This window comes from Carlito syrichta, unplaced genomic scaffold (assembly GCF_000164805.1).
Source record: "Carlito syrichta isolate Samal-C Ts95f unplaced genomic scaffold, Tarsius_syrichta-2.0.1 Scaffold288823, whole genome shotgun sequence".
Taxonomy (NCBI): Eukaryota; Metazoa; Chordata; class Mammalia; order Primates; family Tarsiidae; genus Carlito; species Carlito syrichta.
Window position 1 is genome coordinate 73981 of NW_007232919.1, and position 15315 is coordinate 89295.

Sequence of the window (15315 nt, forward strand, 5' to 3'; positions counted from 1 at the left end):
GTTCTGGAGGCTGGGAGTCCAAGATCAAGCTGTCAGCAGGTGTTTCTCCTGAGGCCTCTCTCCTTGGCTTGTAGACGGCTTGCTCCTTGCAGTGTCCTCCTGTGCCTTTTTCTCTGTTTGCATGTATCCCTGGTATGTCTTCCACTTCTTATAAAGGACACTAGTCCTGTTGTATTAGGATCCCACCCTTAGGACTTTATTTAACCTTAACTACCTCTGTAAAGCCCTGATACCAAATACAATCATATTGGGGTTTTAGAACTTCATCAGGAATTTTGGAGGGACACAATTTGATCCATAGCAGGAAGTAAGAAGCATACAAATACTGTCTAAGCCCACAGGAGCTGTGTGTGGAGGGAAGAGGAGATAACCGACCATCAAACCTAGGCACAGCAAGCAAGAGGTCTAAACTGATGGCTAAGAAAAGTATAAATGCAAGTTATTTTATTAGGTATAAACTAATTGTTTAGTAGAACTAATGGTTATTGTGTCAAAATTTAAATATCTTGAATATTAAATAATTGAACTAAGTTTGAGAAATGACTTAAGTGGTAATAATTACATTTTCTGTGATATAATAGCCCACAGGTTATATCTTTTTTCCTATGCTTATCATTTGGAAAGAAAATATTTTTTTCAATTTTTACCCATTTTGGGGAGACTCTTAAAAAGTAAATTAGTGGTAAGAAAATTAAATTTAGGTTACATTATTGAGTATTTGTAATATACAAAGCACTGTGTCATCAAATATTTTATTGACTTTTATAGAAATGAGACTTGAAGGTTTTGAAAAAGATCCAAATTAACTTAGGACTATTTATAGCAAGTCTTTTGTGATATGAATTGCATTATATAATATTTAGTTTAATAATATTGTAGTATTGATTCAAGGTCTAGAGAGAAGTGGCTGTGTGATTTAAAGTAAAGAGGTTATTTTTAGCTTTTCATGCGAATCGCCATTATCTCTTTTTGTTACGTTTAATTACAGGACTATTCCCTGATGTGGGTGGAGGTTATTTCTTGCCAAGACTTCAAGGAAAACTTGGTTACTTCCTTGCTTTAACAGGATTCCGACTAAAAGGAAGAGATGTGTACAGAACAGGAATTGCTACACACTTTGTAGATTCTGAAAAGGTACTTGTTTGGGTGTTTGCTGGAGTAACAACACAAAATGGGGACGGCACTGTGAGTGGTTGAGATCACAGACTTTTGGTCGACATGAGTGTGAACTCTGAATCATTTGCTTATAGCTGTGTGACCTTTGGAAGGTACATAAACTCTCTAATTCTGTGTCCTCATATTCAAAACGGAGGTCATAATACCTGGATTCAGGACTGTTATGCCTGGCACCTTCAGTGAATATTTTTTAATGAATAATTAGAGTCTCTAAAAAAAAGTAATGTGTATTTAAGAAAACCTAATCTCTAAAAATCTAAATTTTTATGTATAAAAAGATAGGCTTTTATTTTATTGAGATATTTTGAAGGCTTCTTTTGGTTGTAAATTTCCCTAGTACATGTAAAATAACTGCATTTGTATAAAGTATAGTCTTACGATTTTTCTAAAGTATATCTACTACAAGAAACACATGTTACTTTGCCTTTTTTGTTTTTCAAACACTGTGGCCAATTTTCTTAGCATAGGATAACACTGTGCCAAAGAATATGTCTACAGACAGCCTGAGTTTAAATCCTAGCTTGAATTTAGCCTCTTTGGCCCCCATTTTTCCTTTCTGCAAAATTCAAGGTAGTTTTGCCCCAGATTTCCCAGCAAGAGACCTAAGATTTATTCTGCTTCCTCTGGCTTAGCTCACTCTGACTGGGCCAGTTTATCTCACCGCTAAACCTTGTGGGTGAGGAGAATGCACTAACTGGTGATAGACTGCCATGCTCAGGGCCAGGAGAGGATACAAAAGTGATAATATGCTTGGAAATGGGGTTAGGGGTAGGAAAAAGATAAATAACCATCTGTCTCATCTTGCAGAATCAAGTGTGGTAAGTGTAAAAGTAGAATACAAATAAAGTACTCGAAGGACTAGACATTTTTCATAAAGATGCCAGTTAGCTGACCCGAGGAGAGCATTGTCAGGAAAAAAAGCATTCAAGTAGAAGAAGCATTTAATGAAACTGCAGAGGCAGGAAGGCATTAACTATGTTTTAGATACGGTAGAAGTCCTACTCAGCTGAGTGTGGGACAGAAAAGTGAGGGAGCACACAGAAAAGGATGTGGAGCTGTGTTGTAGTGCTATGCCTTGACTGGTGGCCACAGTCGTGTGGAACAATTTTAATTGAAATTAATTAAAAATAAAATAAAGGTATAACCTAGATCTTTGGTCACAGTACCAATTTTGGGTGCTCGGTGGCCAGGGGGAAACAAAGATAGACATATCTGTTTCTCCTCTTCAGTTTCTCCATCTTTATCCATTCATCATAGGGCACCATGTACTGTGTGGGAATGAATCTTCATTCAGCTTCAGTCTAAATTTCTTTCAGTGACTCAGCTGCACAGACAATATCATAATTTTCAGATAAGATTTCTAAAAAAGAATATGAGTTTTAAAAAGTTTCCTGTTTCTTTGGGGTCTCAAATCTGTTTTCCTTTTTTTCCCCTTTAGTTGAGCATGTTGGAGGAAGATTTGTTAGCCTTGAAATCTCCTTCAAAAGAAAACATTGCAGCTCTCTTAGAAACTTACCATACAGAGGTAATCTTGTTCATATTCTAACCTCAGGTTTTAATTCATGTGGAAAGGGAAGCGATTTAAAAATTAGCAGCTGGCAAATATTATAGTGTGTGGGTATAAATAAATGTATTGGGAATGTACTTACTAAAGCTTGGTGGGAGACTCAGTACTTCACAGTTCTAGTTAGACAGCCATCTAATAAGATGACTTCTCTACTATGCAGCTGCACAGCTTGTCTTCCCACTGCTAGAGGACTTCAGTGCATAGCGTTGTGATTAGTCTTTGCAATGGCTTTTTACAACGCAGTTATAACATTTCTGTAATAGATGTTCAATGTTGACACTATTTATGAACTGCTAATGTGAAATTCTGATATATATCTATATTTAATGACAAAGTAATTTGCAGCATTTTCTTTTAATTTGTTACTTATGTTACATGACTTAAATTTTCTTGTAAGAGCCAAGAATCATTAAAAACACCACACAATGGCTGGGCATGGTGACTCACACCTATAATCCCAGCATTTTGGGAGACTGAGGTGGGAGGATCACTTGAGACCAGCAACATAGTGAGACCTAGTCTCTACAAAATTTTTTTTTAAATGAGCCAGTCATGGTGGTGTGCAGCTACTTGGGAGGCTGAGGCAGAAGGATCGCCTGAGCTCAGAAAGTTGAGGCTATGATGAGCTGGGATTGTGCCATTGTACTCTGGGAGACAGTGAGACCCCAACTCAAAAAAATAAAGTAAATAAAAAAGTAAAAACACAACATGACTTGTAGTTAAACATGATTATTGAATACATGCTCCTTCCCAAAACTCCACTAATTGTAATACAAAAATTTAAAAAGGCATGAATCCACAAAGGTAAATAGGAGACAGTGGCGGATATGAGATGTCAATATTTTGGAAGTTTGAAATCAGAAGAATGAGGGCAACAAACTTGGACCAAAACAAAAAAAACAAAACAAAAAACACTGAAATCTTATCCTTCAGTGGAGGAAACGTAAGAAGTCAATCTTACCCTTCAGTGAAGGAAGCCAATAAGATTCTTGCTATAGACCCTTCTAAAGGCACCAGGTCCCTCTGAAGCCTGGGGTGTGGAATGGAGCAGAAAAAAAAGGAAGATTTTTTATAAGTTTTTATAAGCAGCAGTTAGACTTTACAAAGTCCTCCATTAACCATTAAGAGCAGTTGTCCTTATAATCTGGCAGAAAAGTGGAGACTTACTCTTTAGAGAGATCAAATCAGACCTTCTGATTTGTTCTTTCTCTAACAAAGTCTGGCCAAAGGTGGGGGTGGGTGAGAGGTTGTGCTGAAAAGAGATGGAGCATACCAAGTGGGAAGACCTCTAGCCCCTTCTCTAGCTAGCTCACAGAGCTGTTGTATGCTTCCGACTCCCAAGTGATACTTGGAAGAAAAGACATTGACATTTATGGACCCTCAATAACACATTTAGGTACTTGTCCAATCATCTTACATGTGTCATACAATTGACAGTCCTGTAACTGCAATTGACATTGGATACAAAGCTTTCTAACCATGGTGCTTTGCACAGAATAACAAGCATTGTTAGGCCAAAGCAAAAAAGGCACTGAAGGAGGCAGACAATGAAGGAAGAAAGAAAGCTAAAAAGACCAAAAACTCAAAACATCAACCTGTAATTGTCATCTTCAGATAAGAGGAAAATATTTTACCTTTGAAACAACAGCAGATGTTATAAAGAGAAAAATTCAAAGAATAGTACAGGTATACCTTGGAAATATTAATATTGTGGGTTTGGTTCCAGACCAGTGCAGTAATGCTAGACACTATATTTTTTATTTCCCAGTACATATAAAAGTTATGTTTATAAGAGCATTATGTCTAAAAAAAGTACTTGCCTCAATTAAAGATTTTATTGGTAAAAATGCTAATGATCATCTGAGACTTCAGTGAGTTGTAATCTTTTTGCGGATGGAGAGTCCTGCCTTGATGTTGATGGCTGCTGGTTGATTGTGGTGGTTATGCCTGTAAATTAAAAATATGATAGCAAAAATGGAAAAAAATTCCACAACAGATTAAAATTGATGATTGAGGAAAACTCTAAGAAAGCAGAAAAGGATAATGAGCTTGAAAAGGGATAGGATGGAAAATTAGAGGTATTCTTCCAGGAGGTCCAATATCTAATTATTAGGAATTCATAATAGAGCAGATAACAGGAAGAGAGAAATAGTACAAAAAAATTACCAGAACTGCTAAACACAAGTGCTGATTGACAAAGCCACTGATTACTTGGTGCAGTGAATATGAGTACAGAGTACATGTGGACTTCATCCATTTTTATCAGAGCTTTGTGTTGTTGATGGATAATAATGGGGTGGATTATGGTGTATGGTGGCTGAAGGGCCTGTTAGGTCTGTAGAAGTTAGTCTGTAGAGAAGTCTTTTCTCAGTGATTTGGATGATACTGTTGACAGCATTTTGACTAAGTTGATTTGAAATTAAGAAAAATAGGTTAAATTGGGTAAAATAATATGAATTTTTAAATTTATAGTCTCTGAATGTAGAATGGTCTACTTAATAGTAATAATGTGAAGTTTAATAAAGATAGTGAAAAGCTTGTGTTTCAATCCAAAGCACTAAATTCATAAATACAGGATAGCAGAAATACAGCCTACAGTGGGCACAGAGAGAGAGTTTTAATTGATTGGAGCTCAGTGTAAATCAGCTGCATAAGAGATCTACCTCAGCACCAACCCAGACTTAGTTCTGTTAGTAAAGGTATTGTATCCAAAGCAGTCAAGGGATTGTGGGGTCTTGTTGCATTTTTCTGTGGTCCAGCCATACCTGTAGCTAAGGTGTGGGCCACACTTGAAGAATGACCTTGAAAAACTAGAACTTGTCCATAAGGACCTGGATTGTGTGGGAAATGATTAAGATGAGAGATTATACTATAAACACGAAAGAATTTTAGACCATGATTATTGGTCTAGAATTAAAATAACAAAAACCTAATTACTATAGTTGTTCCAGCACTTTGTACATTCCTTTCTGAGGTGCTGTTTTCTCTCCCTGGAGGTCATAGCTGCAGGGATGCCAGTGATGTAGTGGAAATTTCTAGCTTGGATGGAAATTGGGCAGGATGACCTCTCGGGTCCCTTATGATCTTCAAGTGCATAGATACATTTTAATGATAATGTACCATGCATAAATGACGTATAAGTACAAACACAAAGACATATTTGCCTTTGACACTTTTAAGACACAACCTAGAATATTACATACTACCTGAATTTTGAACATAGAGTGATATTTATGAGACTGTAAGATGTAATTTGATTGAAATTGATTTGTCACAAAGTATATCATTTAATATGATGAATTATTTAAAATTTGAGTTACTTCAAATTTATTGAAAGTTTTTTTTTTCAAATAGTCCAAGATTGATCAAGACAAGCCTTTTGTACTTGAGGACCACATGGACAAAATAAACAGGTACTTAAAACAGATCTCAGTTATATATATTCTTTTGGAAATTGAATTTGCTAGCATTGTGATTACATTGTGTTTGATAGTGCTCTGAAGTCTCAGATCGGATAGCATAGTGCTTTTATGTTCACTTATCTTCGAAAGTAGCTTCTTTCCCACTCTTTCTGGGTAAAATAAATGCATTATATTTAAGTAGTCTACTATGCTTAGCACAAAATGTCTTTTTTTAAAGTGGAAAAGAGAGGTTAGAAAATAATAAACTTATCTTTTATTTTCATAAGATCATCTTCTCTGAAGGTCTTATCAAGTCAATCAGCAAACAGGTTTTGTGCAATGTTTTGAGAGATGGACAGACTGGATTAGTGAAACAAGAGGAAGAAAACTATTGGAAAATAAGACAACTATCTCTTCATTTTAAAAGCACCAGTTTTTTACAGTTGAAATATTTATTTACATGTCAATATAATAGATGTCAAGAAAGCAAAAGAGGACAATTTAGGTTTTATTTTGCATTAGCGAAGGTGGAGTGCGAACGCTTTTTCAGAGATGCAATGTTTAGTTCATCATCCTGTGAAAATGGTTGGACAATTCTGCACAATTGAAATGGGGGTGGGTGAAAGCCTGTGTCCAGATTCATTGGTATGTTAGAAATGGGAAATCACTTGTACATTGGTAAAGTCATGTGTTTCCTTTTTTTATAGTTGTTTTTCAGCCAATACTGTGGAACAGATTATTGAAAACTTACGGCAAGATGGTTCATCTTTTGCCCTAGAGCAGTTGAAGGTAATATTTGGATCCTTTCTGCCCTAATTGAGCATGGTGAAGTCTTATGACAGGGAAGCATATCTGAAGGATATCAGTGCTCTGGGTTGGTGACATAACCCACTGCATTGTTTTTTTTTTCCAAGTTCAGGTAAGCTTCAGAAAGCAGTTCCACTAACCTTGACCTACACCCAAGTGCTGTGTCTAACTGCTGGTTGTTGAGGGCAAACCCAAGCTGGTTTTATGTCCTTTGAATGTAACAGAGAAGGATTTTAGTAAGCATGTGTCATTTCTAAATACGGAAGTCCTCTCTGTCCTTAGGCTTTTCAGGAATTCCTGTTTTATTTCTGCAGGTCCCAATGATCTAATCTATGCGGTTTAATTTGCAACTATGTATGTTGTGCCTTGGAGGGTCCTTTCTCTCCAAGATTGTCTATGAGGAAAGACTCCTTCTCTTCCCCGCTCCCTCTCCTCTTCCCCCCGCCCCTTCTTTCTTCTTTTTTTAACTTTCTGCTTAGTTTTTTATTTAGCTTAGTGTAAAGGTCCAGTTCATCAACTCATTAGATTGGTCAAGGCAAGACGTTTGAATCACACAACAGGATTTAAAAATCAGTTGGTTTTTTGTAGTTCTCTGGTAATCACACACACATACACAAATTTATACAGTATTCTGGATATAGGATTTTCCTCATAATCTTTTATAAGGCACTGTTCACAATCTGCAGTGCTGACATGACCAAATTAGAGATGTCTGATAAACTCTTATAAAGTACTTGGGAGCTTCAGCTGTATTCCCAAAAAGGCCAATTTTAAACTTTAAAAAACAGAAATTCATCTAAGCACAAGCGATTTAATATACATCTTTGAAAAAAATTCAAATTATAACTCAGTTTGCTACTTTTTTCAAATATGACTAAGAAAAAGCAGTATAAGTACTAATGTCGACCATCCCCCCCAAAAAAAATTAACTGGATGAATTGGGGGAGAAAAAAGCTATACAGTATTATTGCACTCTATGAGTGTGCAAAATTCCAAAATGTGCCAATACTAAAAAGCTATCTTGCATTGAGGTTTTCCAAGAGGTATAATGAGCCTGCCAAGAAAGTATCTGGTCTTTACTAACAGCTTGCTGTCTTCAGTACAGGCCTTCATAATGTCAGTCATGCTGCTCTTGCAAAAATTCCTTAATGTAAAAGAGTTTTCAGTGCTAATAGGTGGAGCTATGATCGATGATGTGAGATTGAATCCATATGCACATTGAGCTTTATTTCATTGTCAAGAATTTGAATAAGTCACATGGATGGGAGGTGACCAGATTCCTGCTTAGACCATATAGGTACAACATTTAAAGTTATCTCAGATGCACCTGTTGACATACACTGGTTCTTAATTTCTCAATCATGTTGCTCAGGAAGAAAACCATCATACATGTATAGACCTTATTTTTTTGATCCCACTGCCAGATGCTAGAGCTTGCATGCCGAAGAAAACAAAAGGATCCTTGCCAACAATCATTATGCCCGTTAATGCTAGTTTGAAGACTGACAGAAGAGATGCTATGTGTCTGTGCTGTTGGTTGAGGGAGGTAATTCTCTCCTTCAGCGTGGATGTCTGGGTACTACTGTCTAGTAACCCGCATGTACTTCTCAAATGCTCGCCTGTCACCCCAGGAAACACAAATCTGGAACTTGAACAGTGGCCTCATGGCATACTGCATCTTTCATCTTTTGCTGGGCACACTGCCCAGGTTGGCCAAGGCCTTGCTCCAGATTACCACCAACAACACTACCAGGAGAAACAACAGAAGCTCCATTTTAATTAAGCCTGCCACTTTGGCTGCCCTCAGACTAACAAAGTCTTTTCAGTGCATTTGTTAATCATTAAATAAAAACTTAGGGTTTTTTCTAAATTTCTTTTTAGATTTTTAAGGTTTTTACTGCTAATCACTATAGGATAACATATATGAGATTTTTTAAAGTAGCAAAATGAAGAAGTTATAAATTCTCTACAACTGATAGAATTTTCGTAGTATTTGCGGTATGGCTTCTCATACCCTTTCTTAGATTTTCCTCCGAAGTCCCATTAGATCTTTTTTTTTTTAAATAAGGTTGAAATTCCTCAGACCTCTTTTAATCCCTCTTTTTTGATGAAGGTTGTTCATGGTGTCAAACAATTCATGTAAGTTAATGAGCTATTTAAGTGTACTGAGTAATAGGTAGATTTTTAAGTGTACAGTTCCTTATTGTCAAGTGTATTCACATTGTTGTTCAACCATTCTCCAGAACATTTTCATCTTGCAAAACTGTAACTCTATCCACTAAACAACTCTGCATTTTCCCCTTCCTATAGTCCCTGGCACCCACCATTCTATTTTCTGTTTCTATATATTTTATTACTCTAGATACCTCCCCTAAGTAGAATTATATAATATCTGTCCTTTGTGACTACCTTATTTCACTTAGCATAATGTCCTCAAGTTTCTTCTGTGTTGTGGCATGTGCCAGAATTTTCTTCCTTTTTAAGGCTGAATGTTATGCCATTGTACGTATATACCACAAATTTTGTTTATCTATTCATCTGCCAGTAGGTACTTGGATAGCTTCTACCTTTTGGCTGTTAATGAATAATTGTGCTGTAAACATGGGTGTACAGATATCTCTTTGAGACTGTACTTTCGGTTCTTTTGGATATGTATCCAGAAGTAGAGTTGCTGGATCGCATGATAATTCTGTTTTTAATATTTTGAGGAATTGTCATACTGTTTTATATAGCAACTACAACATTTTATATTGCTGCAAATAGTGCCTGAGGGTTCCAGTTGCACCAAATCCTCCAGCACTTGTTATTTTTTTGTTTTTTTGATAGTAGTTGTTTTAAGGACTATGTGGTGATAACTCATTATGGTTTTGGTTTTAATTTCCCTGATGATTAGAGATCTTGAGCATCTTTTTTATATGACCTCTGATCAATTGTATTTCTTCTTTGGAGAAATGTCTGCTCAGGTTCTTTGCCCATTTTTTAATTGAATTTTTGGTTATTTTGCTGTTGAGTTGTTAGAAGTGCTCTACTTTTTGTGTCTCCGTTTTTTGGTAATGACACTGGCTTGCAGAAGTAAGGATGGTTCCTCAGGGCTGATGAGAGAAGTATCTCTTTTCCAGAGTTATAGAAGATATGAACAATGAGAGGAATGTGCTTAGAAAATACTGATTCTCTCCCTGACCCCATTCCTCAGCAAGGACACTAAGCCAAGGAAAGGGATCTAAGTAGATCACTAATCCTTAGGAGGCCTTAGGATATGAAGTCCATGGCCAGAGGGAGAGAAACGACATCAGGGAAGCAGTGTGTCCAAGTAGTATTCAGGAGCAAATGTCCAGGGAAGCCAGTGTTGCTTTGGACTAATTTTTAAATGTTTTCATCATTATTGATATGGGGTAGTCTGCTGTGTTAAAGGCTTAGAGAAAAGGCATATGAGTTCCTTTTTCAGTACTAGAAAACACATCATTCTTCAAAATTTGTTCTTTCTAATCACCAACGTGAGATTACCTATGTGTTTTATTTAAAAATACTCATTTTTAAAGAGTAAATGAAACTCAGTATTATATTTGAAGAAATTACCATACAAGAATATGACAGGCCCCTGTAAAGAATTCATGGACTGAAAAATAAGGAAGAAAGTAGGGAAATTAAGACTGCTGTCTAGGGCATAGGTGTTGAGAAAGGACAGCAAAATACTGAAAAGAGAAATTAAACCTGAAAAGATTAGTAATCTTTCTGTAAGCTTTGAGAATTACTTATAGAATGTACTATTTCAAAATAAAGTGACAGACACTTTCATTCCTGAGGAATTAACTGCTTCAGGAATTGTTCTCCTGCTATAAACAAGTAGAAAATTGGAAAAAATATAGGCAAAACAACTGTTTGTAGACAGTGGGCAATGCAGGCAACACAGGACTGTGATTCCTGAGAGAGGGAAATTTAGAATGCCTTAGCACTGTACCATGCCCAGCTAATTTTTGATTTATTGTAGAGACGAGGTCTTGCCAAGTTGCCTGGGCTGGTCTCGAACCCACAGGCTCAGGCAATCGACTTGCGTCGGCCTCCCAAAGTGCTGGGATTACAGGCTAAGCCACTGAGCCTGGGCTGCTAAATATATTTGATAAAATGATTTTATTTCACTATATGCAAGCTCTTGTAACTTAAGAATACAAACAGCACAACTAAAAAAATGGAAAAATTAGACTCTTCACCAGAGTAACTATGTGAATGGTTATTAAGCACACAAAAAGGTGCTCAAGAGCTTTAGTCATTAGAAAAGTGCAAATTAAAATCACAGTGAGATGTCACTGTGCATGGAATAGAATGGCTAATTTAATTAAATAGGCTGACAATACCAACACCAAGTGTTTTTAAGAATGAGGAGCACCTTGAACTCAGACACTGCCACAGGAAAGCAGTTTAGCATTTTCTTACAAAGTTAAACATAAACTTGCCATAAGATGCAACAACCTCACTCCTAGAGATTTACCCAAGAAAATGTAAACACAAGTCCATACAAAGGCTGTACTTACGTGTTCACAGTATCTTTAATATAATATCTCCAAACTAGAAACAACTCAGTACTTACTGATTACTGAATTACATGTTGTGATATATTTATACAGTGGCATACTACTCTTCTGTAAGAAGGGATGAGCTACTGATATTTGCAGCATGATAAATCTCAGAAGCATTATGTCAAGCTGAGAAAAGCAGACATACTTGCTGTATGGTTTTATTTTCATGAAATTCTAAAAAAGATAAAACTATGGGAACCGAAGACATCAGTTACTGGGGTTAAGGTTGGGCATGGAGAACTCTCTAGGGTGATGGAAAAGTTCTGTATCTTGATTGTTGTGATAATTATACAACTGTATACATTTACCAAAACTTACAGAACTGTGCGCTTATAGTGAGGAATTTTATCATATAAGTTATCCACCAGTAAAACTAATTATTTAAAAATTTAAATGGCATACCAAACTATGTTAAAAATCTGTTCTATAGAAGTGTGCATTTATATTTGCTGAAGGTACCTACTTCACTATATTTATTGCTATTAATAAGAGCAGTTTAATGGCAGTGTTGATAGCTACATTGTGCTTTTTCCAGACAATAAATTTTAAGGGGAAAATGTATCAGTTTATGTAGACAGGAAAAGAAAACAGTTTTCCAGTCTACTGATGGACCTTGGTGACCCTTAAATGCTGTCATGAGCATTTAGGATATCATAGAGTAGCAATATTTGCATCTTCAGATACTGTCTTTTTATTTTATTTAAATTCTTAATGCTCTTAAGAAATTACTGGAAAGGTCTTAAGATCAGGTTTCAAAAAGCAGTTTTCTTGCATTGGCTCTTAGCCTTTTACTATAGATAAGAAAAAAGAAATACTAGTGCCATTTTTTTTAAGTAAGGGGCAGTTTTATCTTTATATAGTAATATGGCATTTCAGAATGGTGAAAACTTATTAAAAAATAAAAATGTTTCTGTGAAACTGCACTATTCAGTGAATTGGACTTTGACCTGTTTTAGTCTAAGTATTTTGTATTTTTATTGGTTTACTGTCTGAAACTTACAGAACATATTTATAGATATAAATATTATAATGTATAAAATGATTAGAAAAGATGTTTACAATTCATAGGAAAGCATAACTCTGTTTTTTTAGATTAGAAAATATAGTTTATTTAGAAAGTAAACTGGAGAGAGAGAGAGAGAAAGAGGGGATTCTTCTCCCTGAGCAAGGGGAGGGGGCCAAAGCTTAAGAAAGCATGGCCTGGGAGAGAGGCAAGATGGCGACGGCATAGGTGAACTGGTGAGATTCTCTGAACAGACCAAGAATGCATACTGCTGAATAGACAGACTGTAAAGCAGAGGGAAAAGTGAACAAAGCCAGAAGACCCTCATAAGGAAGAACAGGTCATTGCAGAAGAGAAATAAAAGCAACCCCACCTTCCCTCAAAAACAGAATTGAAGAGGGGGAGGGAAAGGGGGAGAGGGAGAAAAATCTACAGAAATGAAGAAAAACTAAAAGAAGAGTATGGGTCTCTCCCAGACGCCTGGGAGAGCAGACACTGAGAAAACTGACTTTGGAATGCAAACAATGAAAAGCCCCCAGGATGAAGGGTCTCAAACTGCAAATGTAGATATCAAAACAATAATGGAGAGATTAAAAAGAATTGAAGAGACACAAGAAGAAACTAGGAAGGAGCTGATATCTGAGATAACAGTAATAAAGAATACTGTGAATGAAATAAATAACAAATTGATAAACATGGAATACAGAATTACCCAAGCAGAAGAAAGAATATCAGAGCTTGAGGACCAAAATATAGAAATAACCCAAACTCTTAAAAACACAGAAAATAAGCTAAAAAAGACAGAACAAAACCTTCAAGAGATGAATGACTACCTCAAGAGGCCTAACCTAAGAATAATCGGACTCCCTGAGGCAGAAAGAGAAACAGAGACCACATTGGAACAAACTTTCCATGAGATCATTCAAGAAAACTTCCCTTATCTAATCAATGATGCAAAAATTCAAACACAAGAGATTCAGAGAACCCCGCAAGACAACAAATGAGAAGACCAACTCCTAGACACATAATAATTCGCCTAAATAAAGTAGGCACAAAAGAAAAAATCCTAAAGGCAGCAAGAGAAAAAGGCCAGATCACCTACCATGAAAGACCAATCAGAATAGCAGCAGATTTATCTGCAGAAACCCTGCAGGCTAGGAGAGCTTGGAGCCCTATCTTCAAAGTCCTAAAAGATAAACAATTTCAACCAAGAATAACCTACCCAGCCAAGCTAAGCTTCATCAGCGAGGGAGAATTAAAATCTTTCACAGATATCCAATCCCTAAGAACTTATGCTGCCACCAAACTATCTCTACATGAAACACTTAAGAAAGTACTAAATACAGAAGAAAAGGAAAAAAGAACAACATTCTTCACAAGAGTATAGGGAAAAGAATAAAATATACATGAACCAACCCCAAAACCAAAAGAAAGACAAAAAGAAAAAAAAAACAAGTGGAAGAACAACAACTCAATAAGAACTCCATGATAGGGACGAACTCTCACATTTCAATAATTAGTCTGAATGTGAATGGACTAAACGCACCACTGAAAAGACATAGAATGACAAAATGGATAAAATATCACCAGGAAACAATATACTGCCTACAAGAGACCCATCTCACTAGAAAGGACATACACAGAATCAAAGTAAGAGGATGGGAAACAAATTTTCAGGCGAATGGAACACAAAAGAAAGGAGGAGTCACGATCCTAATTTCAGACAAAATACCATTTAAGCTATCAAAAATTAAAAAAGATACAGAGGGTCACTACATAATGATAAAAGGTTCACTCCATCAACAAAAAATATCTATCCTAAACATATATGCACCAAACATAGGTGTGCCAACATTCATAAAGCAACTTCTAGGAATACTAAAGAAAGACATTGACTCTAACACCATAATAACTGGGGACTTTAATACACCACTCACAACCCTAGACAGATCATCAGGACAAAAAATCAGCAAGGAGATCCGGAACCTCAATGAGACTCTGGACCAAATGGACTTAATTGATACCTATAGAACACTCCATCCAAAGACCACAGAATACACATTCTACTCATCACCGCATGGAACATATTCTAAGATTGACAACATAATTGGACACAAATCAAGCATAAGCAAATTTAAAAGGACTGAAATTCTACCATGCACCTTCTCGGACCACAGTGGAATAAAAATAAACATTGACACCAACAAAGTCCCCCCATAACCCACAAAGGCATGGACACCAAACAGCATGATGCTAAACAACTCCTGGGTCAATGATGAAATCAAAACAGAGATCAAAAGATACCTGGAAACAAATGAAAATGAAGAAACATCTTACCAAAATCTCTGGGATGCCTTAAAAGCTGTAATAAAAGGGGAATTTATATCCCTACAAACACACATGAGGAAAATGGAAGGAACAGAAATTAACAACCTAACAAGCCACCTAAAGAAGCTGGAAAAGCAAGACCACAAAAACCCTAATTTCAGCAGAAGAATCCAGATCACCAAAATAAAAGCCCAAATCCAGGACATAGAAGACAAAAATATAATAGAAAAAAATCAATGAAACAAAAAGCTGGTTCTTCGAAAGAATAAACAAGATCGATGGTCCCCTAGCAAGACTGACCAAGAAAATACGAGAAAAAAACCAAATAAGCACAATCAGAAACACAAAAGATGAAGTCACATCTGACCCTGAAGAAATACAAAAGATCATTAGAGACTACTACGTACACTTGTATGGAAACAAACTTGAAAAACTTAAGGAAATGGAGGACTTCTGACA

The 15315-nt window shown here is 36.3% G+C and overlaps 1 protein-coding gene and 1 pseudogene across 1 annotated transcript in view; one reads left to right on the plus strand and one right to left on the minus strand.

The window, feature by feature from the left end:
• The window catches only part of LOC103255999 (3-hydroxyisobutyryl-CoA hydrolase, mitochondrial-like), a 79216-nt gene extending 72256 nt beyond the window's left edge, over nucleotides 1-6960 (plus strand). The window contains exons 7-10 of the mRNA XM_008053891.1: nucleotides 989-1134; nucleotides 2615-2701; nucleotides 6098-6156; nucleotides 6852-6960. Of these exons, the coding sequence (XP_008052082.1) occupies nucleotides 989-1134; nucleotides 2615-2701; nucleotides 6098-6156; nucleotides 6852-6960 (401 nt within the window). The remainder of the gene's footprint in view (nucleotides 1-988; nucleotides 1135-2614; nucleotides 2702-6097; nucleotides 6157-6851) is intronic.
• A 1172-nt stretch (nucleotides 6961-8132) lies between these two features.
• On the minus strand, nucleotides 8133-8725 carry LOC103255998 (annotated as a pseudogene).
• Between the last annotated feature and the right edge of the window lie 6590 nt (nucleotides 8726-15315).